Source organism: Fusarium oxysporum, chromosome 7, assembly GCF_000149955.1.
Source record: "Fusarium oxysporum f. sp. lycopersici 4287 chromosome 7, whole genome shotgun sequence".
Lineage (NCBI taxonomy): Eukaryota > Fungi > Ascomycota > Sordariomycetes > Hypocreales > Nectriaceae > Fusarium > Fusarium oxysporum.
In genome coordinates this window covers 2,049,003-2,056,068 of record NC_030992.1, presented here as the reverse complement: position 1 = coordinate 2,056,068, position 7,066 = coordinate 2,049,003, and the positions used below count along the sequence as shown (strand labels likewise).

The 7,066-nt window shown below is 48.0% G+C and overlaps 2 protein-coding genes across 2 annotated transcripts; both read right to left on the bottom strand.

The window, feature by feature from the left end:
* Window positions 1–1,382: 1,382 nt before the first annotated feature.
* On the bottom strand, window positions 1,383–4,785 carry FOXG_05362 (uncharacterized protein). Its single transcript, XM_018383596.1, has one exon. The coding sequence runs from the start codon at window positions 4,443–4,445 to the stop codon at window positions 1,857–1,859; it is 2,589 nt and encodes an 862-aa protein (XP_018240569.1). The 5' UTR covers window positions 4,446–4,785; the 3' UTR covers window positions 1,383–1,856.
* Window positions 4,786–5,681: 896 nt separating this feature from the next.
* FOXG_05361 (uncharacterized protein) lies at window positions 5,682–6,813 on the bottom strand (the record flags this gene model as incomplete). The annotated part of the gene is made up of 4 exons (XM_018383595.1): window positions 5,682–5,968; window positions 6,037–6,292; window positions 6,379–6,608; window positions 6,675–6,813. The coding sequence occupies 4 exons, from the start codon at window positions 6,811–6,813 to the stop codon at window positions 5,682–5,684; spliced, it is 912 nt and encodes a 303-aa protein (XP_018240568.1).
* Between the last annotated feature and the right edge of the window lie 253 nt (window positions 6,814–7,066).

Sequence of the window (7,066 nt, the reverse complement as noted above, 5' to 3'; positions counted from 1 at the left end):
AGACCACAGAGCAGTAAGCTACAGTAAGCTACGAGCTCTTCGCCCGTTTCGCGGATTGCTGGCTGGTCTGTTAATGTTAGTGGTCAAGCCACTCAGAAACCTAAACCACAAAGAGACTAATCTCCAGGATCCATATCATGCAATATCAAGGATTGGTATATCCATCAAAAGCAGACGATATTCTCTCTTTACTTAGGTGCAGACCCAGCATCAGCCATCAGGAATATTGGCAACCGACAACTCTTCCGCATGCATTATTCCCCTTGGCGATAAGTGCTTATTGGACTTTGGCAAACAAACTCCAAACTAGATTGAGTTCGGCTACGGGTGATGGACATCGGCATGTTAGTTAAAGGAAGTGATCGTCCGCAACCCGACCGATCGCGTACATTGATCAACAACGAGGAAGGCCCTTTAAAGGAAAGCAATGAAATGCATGGACATGGCACATTGAACCATTGGACGGGATGATTCTCCAACGAACCGGCGGAATTTGCTGGATGCGACGCGCGACACGGTGATTTCCGCTGACAGGGCCAGCTGAGAAATGGATTTATCGTTAATCAATAAGGTTTGCTTGACCAGCCCAAGTGTAGAGTCTACATAAAGTCAATTTTACGGGGAAACATGAAGTACATACAGAGGGTTTGAGGATGCCACATGGTGATACCACCGGTAGGCGAGATTGGTCGGTCAACATTGGATCTTATTAGGAACATGCATGTTCCGTCAAAGAATGCTGCTGTGGATTCTGTTTGAAACGTCCGATCCACTCATTTCCATGGCAAATTCACTGTCAGTGGCAAATGTCAACGGATGGCGAAGTCGACCGGCGTACCTGGAACTGTTGCGAATAGCGCAAAGAGGAGCCGACGGCGTTGTTAGGCTCGTCTTTAGTCAGGGCACTTTTCCTAGGCTGGTCTTAGTGCCTCAGTCCCTTGGAACTATTTCACTTTTGAAGCATGAATTGGCTCATCTCAAGATTAAATAGATAAAAAAGAAGAAAAGTTGGTCACGGACATTACTCCTCTGATGGGCTCTCCGCTCCGTCGTTAATTTCCACGTCCCAGGAAGAAGCAGAATAAGAAGCGAGCAGACCCCGGATAAAAACGAGAAATAGTGGGAACCTCAGCCAAGCTTTCTTTATTCCTAGATCTGAGTTTCGAGGCTGGATCGGCAGCAGCTTTTGCTTGGGACGGACGATCCACTTTGAGAGGCACCTTTAAATGATATGATACGGTCCATAGGGTCCAGACTTTTCGCATAACCTATCAGAGGTCAAACCCAGCACCAGAATCTGTGGATAAATCCTCATGATAAGCACAAGGATCATAATTGTTAAAGACTGCTCTTTGCTCTTGAAGTGCATCCATTCCATCATCAACAGATGGAATGGAATGGAATGCAACGACGTTATAACCTACCAGCCAGCCAGCTAGCTTCGCGCAGAGCCGTAGACAGTATGTCAACCGCCTCATTCCAGCAGAGAAGCCCCTCAAATAAGCCACCACTCACTGCCACTAAGCCAACTGTCACTCTGCCGTAGCCTAGTTTCATCTTCAACAAAGTTGGCCTATTTGCTAATGTTGGTGTTTGATCAGAAGTGCTCCCTGCATAATCCCTGGTACCGTACCCAGGACCATGGGTTTCGCGAACGCCATGTCCATGTTAGAGCATTTCCAGAGCTTCGTGCCCCATTGTTGCGGAGTCACCATCATGACACTGGGCATCAAATGTTTCAGCTGGCAGGGGAGATGAATTCACTAATGTAGAAAGTCTTGCTGAAGATGTCAAATTTTCAGTCTATTAGCTAATATCCATCTCCTCATCAAATGTCAACGAGGTCATCGTCAGCTTCAGTATCGCTCCATAACCCACTGTCTCCGCTCATCAACCCCCATCTCCTCCAAAATAGCTGTCTCGGCCTTCTTGATATCAACGAATCTCTCAACAACTTCGGGACCAAGTAGTTCAGTCAGCTCTTCATCTTCACCCAGCGCCGCAAGCGCCTCTTGAATGCTTCTAGGCAATCTTGCACTCATGTTGAGCTCTTCTCTCTCTAACGAAGACAGCACTGCAGGGTCCTTGGCGCAGTCTTTCCAGACCAGCTCTTCCTCGTCAGCAACGCCCTTTGTCCCCGCTAATAGGATCGCCGCAAGCGACAAGTAGGGGTTGGCAAGTCCGTCGATGCACTTGATCTCCCAGTGACTACCCTCGATCTTGCGTAGTGGCACTTCACGGTTCTGGGTACCCCATGTTACCCAAGTCCCGCCGGCCCAGCAGCCGTCTACAACGCGTTCATAACTGACCATGCTGCTGTATGTGAAGGCCGCAATGGCTCGGAGATGCTTCAGGACGCCTGCGTAGAAGGGTTCGTAAACTTGCTTATCCGATCCGATAGGTGATGAGATAGACATGTGCATATGCGCTGCTGTTCCGCATGACATGGCATATGGCTTAGGATGAAGCGTCATGCGGTATCCCTTTGCTGTAGCGCAGCTGCTGATGACTTCTCTGGTGTAGAGGAGAGTGTCAACTGCCTCGAGCGCCGATGCCTTGGGCAGAACAAACTCGTACTGCCCATTGGCACTTTCGGGGTGCATCAACTCAATATACACACCAGCAGCATCGAGCTGTTCAACGGCATCTTCAAGAACCTCAATCACCGCTTCATGGTCCAGAGCCCGAGTGACCGACCACATATGTCCATCGCTATCAAGTGGTTCGAACTTGTTCTCGTGACCGCGGCGGAAAAGCACAAGCTCGATCTCGAATCCGAGCGTAAACTCGAGTCCCTGCTCGGCTGCCTGCTTGAGTGTCGTCTTTAGGAGGGTACGTGTACAGAAAGGCGCGGGTGTACCGTCCTTTTCTTTGAAGTCACCCATGACACTGATATGCCCCTTACGAGGACCAATACGAAGGCTGCTCAGATCGGGATGCAATCTATACTCTCCTGTTGGTGTGATACTCGGCACTGGCGAATCTCTCTGGTCGATTCCAAGACCAGCCTTTGTCACGCCGAGTGTAAAGTCTTCGCCTTTTCGCAGCATGGACCAGACGCGGCGCATAGGAATTGCTCTCGCTCGGGACATTGCGATGAAGTCAGTCCAAGCCACCCGCAAGAATCTCGGTTCTTCCTTATTCTTGAGGAATCTGGCCAGTGTCGCAACGTACGTTTGCTCAGAAGACTCAAAGCCTTGACTCGAGTCTGGTGGCAATGGCTTGAATTCTAATTTCAGATCATATAGCTTGTTGGCGTTGTTGAAGAGAATGTCTTGAACCAGCTGAGCTGCCTGTGTCCAGGTCATATCTCCCTTGTGGACATAATCTGCTAGCACCGTCTGCAGCACCTCCCGGAGCTGATCCACGGCTATGATGTAAGTCTCCGGGAAGTAATGTCCGTCAGTGCTCCAGAGAATCTTTGATACTGGACAGAGTTCTAAGATTTGTCGGACTACACCTTCTTGTCCCTCGCGGCTGATGAAGGGGAATACTTCGCCAATGTCAGCGTAGACATTGCTGTAAACGTTCGCCAAGTATCCCATTTCACGAGTGAAAGGGTAACTGGCATGAAGGAGAACGATTGGCACGTCTGGGTATGTTTTGATGAACTCCTGTAGATGTGCGGGTGACGACTTGGATAGTGTGATATCGTTGTCTCCAAGACCAGTGTGGAACTGGATAGGTTTCTTGTGCTCATCCTCGCCGTTCTGGATCAAGCCCGCCAGGATGTGCAGGAAGTAATCGTTGAGTGGCTCATGATCAAGTCTCTCGAATGGTTGAGCACCGTCTTCTTTCCTGGTGTCAAAAATGAGCTGGAACTGTTGCATGATAATCTCAAGGTCGGTGACTTGAGTGACGACGAGACCTGTTCGATAGCAGATAACAGATTTGAAGCCAACAATTTCCGGGTCATCGAGAGCATCATAGATGGCGTTCATGAAATTCTCGACAGATCCTGAGAATGCCTCTGAAGGGTGTGAAAATTGACCACAGGCCTTCTCGATACAGCTCGCTGCAACCTCTTCGATTCGAAGGATGCGCTTGTTGGGGCTTCTCGTATAGGCATTGAGCGTGTGGTAAGGCTCAACATCAGTCGGATCGCCCAGAAGATCATCGACCAAGATGTTTTCGATGCCTGACATGCACGTCTTTATCCACTCATCATAGTTTCCCTTCTGCTTTCTGGCGACAGCGGCCTCAACAGCTTCCCAAGTTGTGTCGGTGCCTAGGCGGTTGGCAAGAACCTTTACAGCACGAAGATGCGCCAAACTTGTCTTTGAGTCTTCAATGGCATCTCCATTGGCCTCGGTAGCGATGCATAGGAGAGGATGTTTTCTTATAGCACTCAGCTTTAGAAGAGGGTGGGCATGATGATCAATAATAGGTGTTGTGTGAATGACACGCCGAAGAGCTTCTTCTGTATCGATTTTTAGGGCCGCCATCTCACTGTCGTTTCTTAGAGAGAGATCTCTGGTACTTGGCGTAGCTTCCAGTCTCTGGCTGAGCACAGAAGAGTCTTTATAAATTGCTCAGTTGAGCGTACTTGGTGTCGTTACAGATAAGGCTATTATCTGACAAGTCGGCGATATGGCGTGATGACCGTTTTTATACCTCGTCTCTTTACGAGATACACAACTCTCGAAGCTCGGAAGTGAGAGCCTCAGAGTAATTGAGGTTGAACAGAGCCAAGTCAAGGTCGGATGGTATTTGGCGAAATCTGCCACGGTTGACACACGACAGAGTTGCATAACATAACATAACATAATTGGGTATTGTTGCATATACCCTTGCATTCCCTTGTCTCGTCTTCCTCTGATCTGCTGATTCTTTGACGGGGCATTTGATCTAGGCCAAGCCCAATCAATTTTGACTTTTCGCTATGTAACTCTTGATGGGCCTTGACATGGCAAAAGAAAAGCGTGAGAATCCGAGACTTGCAGATATTCGAGCTCTTCTTACTGGTCCATCTTGCATATGGTGAGATCAGGGTATGCTGGCAAAGATCAATTCCGGCGCTTATATTGAGCAAGATATTGTTATAACACTAAGACCTGGATTTGTCTCACTTATGACTCCCTGAACCTTTCAGAGCTGTCTTTTTCTATTTTAAAAAAAAAGAAAATAATAATAATAAAAATAATAAAAACTGCCGATCTTTGATTGTCGTTTGTGAACAGTGTCACAGGCAAACATCGCTACACCAACGTCGTGTAATGATAAGATACACGACGTGGACAAATTCACCTGCCAATTTGAGAATGATCTCTTTGAGTATAGAGTTTTTAAGCGGCTGCCGTGGAGAAGCTACTGTGTATTTATGTGTAACGTTAATAATGTTGGAATCTGTTAGTAATGGCGATGCTCCAGGGTAACTGTACTATGGTAATTATCCATACAGTAGTCGCTAGCTCCAGACCAGATATGCCTGTCAACATGGAATTAATGAGACAGTAACTGATCAGCCATCTCCAGTGTTCAATAACTTCGTGGGGACTAGCCATGTGGTCAGACTTATAACAAGAGAAGCTGCTGTCCCCAGACAAAATGGCATCCCCAGCCACGTCTTCAGCCCAACCCCAAACAACGCCCCCATGCTTGCCTCACAAGCGAGAAGACCTAGGATCTCACAGACCGCCAGTAGCCCAAATAGCATCCCGGCTCTCTCCTCCCCTGTCATCCTAACTAACATGGAGCGGCATAGCGTAGGTAGACCTGAGCCCAGTGCCGACACGGCTAGGCCTGCAACGATGAAGGCTTCCTTTGTTACCATCATCATGCAGAGGCAGCCAGCTAAGAATAGCAACGAACTCGCGCAAGCTAGATTTGAGCATCTGCGATGAGTTGGCGAAGGTGTGAGTTTGCTCCAGATACATGTGATGACAGGTAGCAGTATGCATAGGGTGAGAAGTGTGACCAAGCTTCGCAAAGATACAATAAGTATAGAACGGTTGAGAGGCCCGCTGAACTGTATGGGCATTAGGCGAATGGCGATATCAGTCTGCACTGTTGCTAGTGGGATTGTCATGACAGTACCAGGGATAAGCCGGAGGAGAGGCCTAGAGAACATCGACTTGAAAGCGACCATCACGGATGTTCTCTTGAGAGACTCCAAGCTCAACATGTTCGACTCCAGACCATAGTCATACGGCCCAATGCTCACTAGGATGATGCCGCCTCCGAGTACCAAGCCCAAGGACAAGAATAGTGGCATCCATACCGATGACTGAACAAGCTCCCCTGATAGCACAGGGCCTTCGAGCTGAGCAGCAAGTCCAGAGGCCACAACCCACTGAAACCATGATGATATAGGAACCCTCGTCAGCAATTAGTTTATCTCGCCCTCGGAATTTAAGCTTGCCTCTTGGATTCGGGTACCGTGTCCACAATGATAGCAAATACCATGGCCTCAGCAACGCTTCGACCTCCACCAAAGAGAAGTGCGACACCGATACACCATATTGCCTCGAGTGGAATCATGTCTGATTTCCAGCGTACGAACATGGCATATGATTGTGAGAGTATCATGCTGAGGATACTTGCACCTAGTACAGGAAGTCGGCCGATTCGATCTGAGAGAACACCCAAGGGGAACGCAACTAAGGTAGCTGCAGTTTTGTCAGTCCTACACACAATCCTAATAAGTACATGTATGAGATGAGATGGAAACATACCCGAAATAGTGGCGGATATTTGCATCCCCATCATGATGAAGTTAAGTCGTTGCTGCACCGGCTCATCCCGACATTTCTCTTCTGGAAGAAGCTCAGGGCTATCGATTCGATGGACATGCTTACATACAATATCTTGCATGAGCTTAATAGACGGTAGGTCGCTTACAGAAAGACCAAGTTGTATGACAAAGAGACAAACTGAGAGAAAGGGAGCAGATAGTCCCTCGGCATAGTGTAGGGGCGAGGCCACATTGTTTGTTAGAGAAAGGAATGACTTGACGAGTTAATTTATTTGTGTGATGTTAAGAGAATGATTCCAACTTTAAAGAAGAAGAAAAACTTGCTATGGTTGAGATCTTGTGGCCATAAACCTATTGTTTACTTGATAGTCA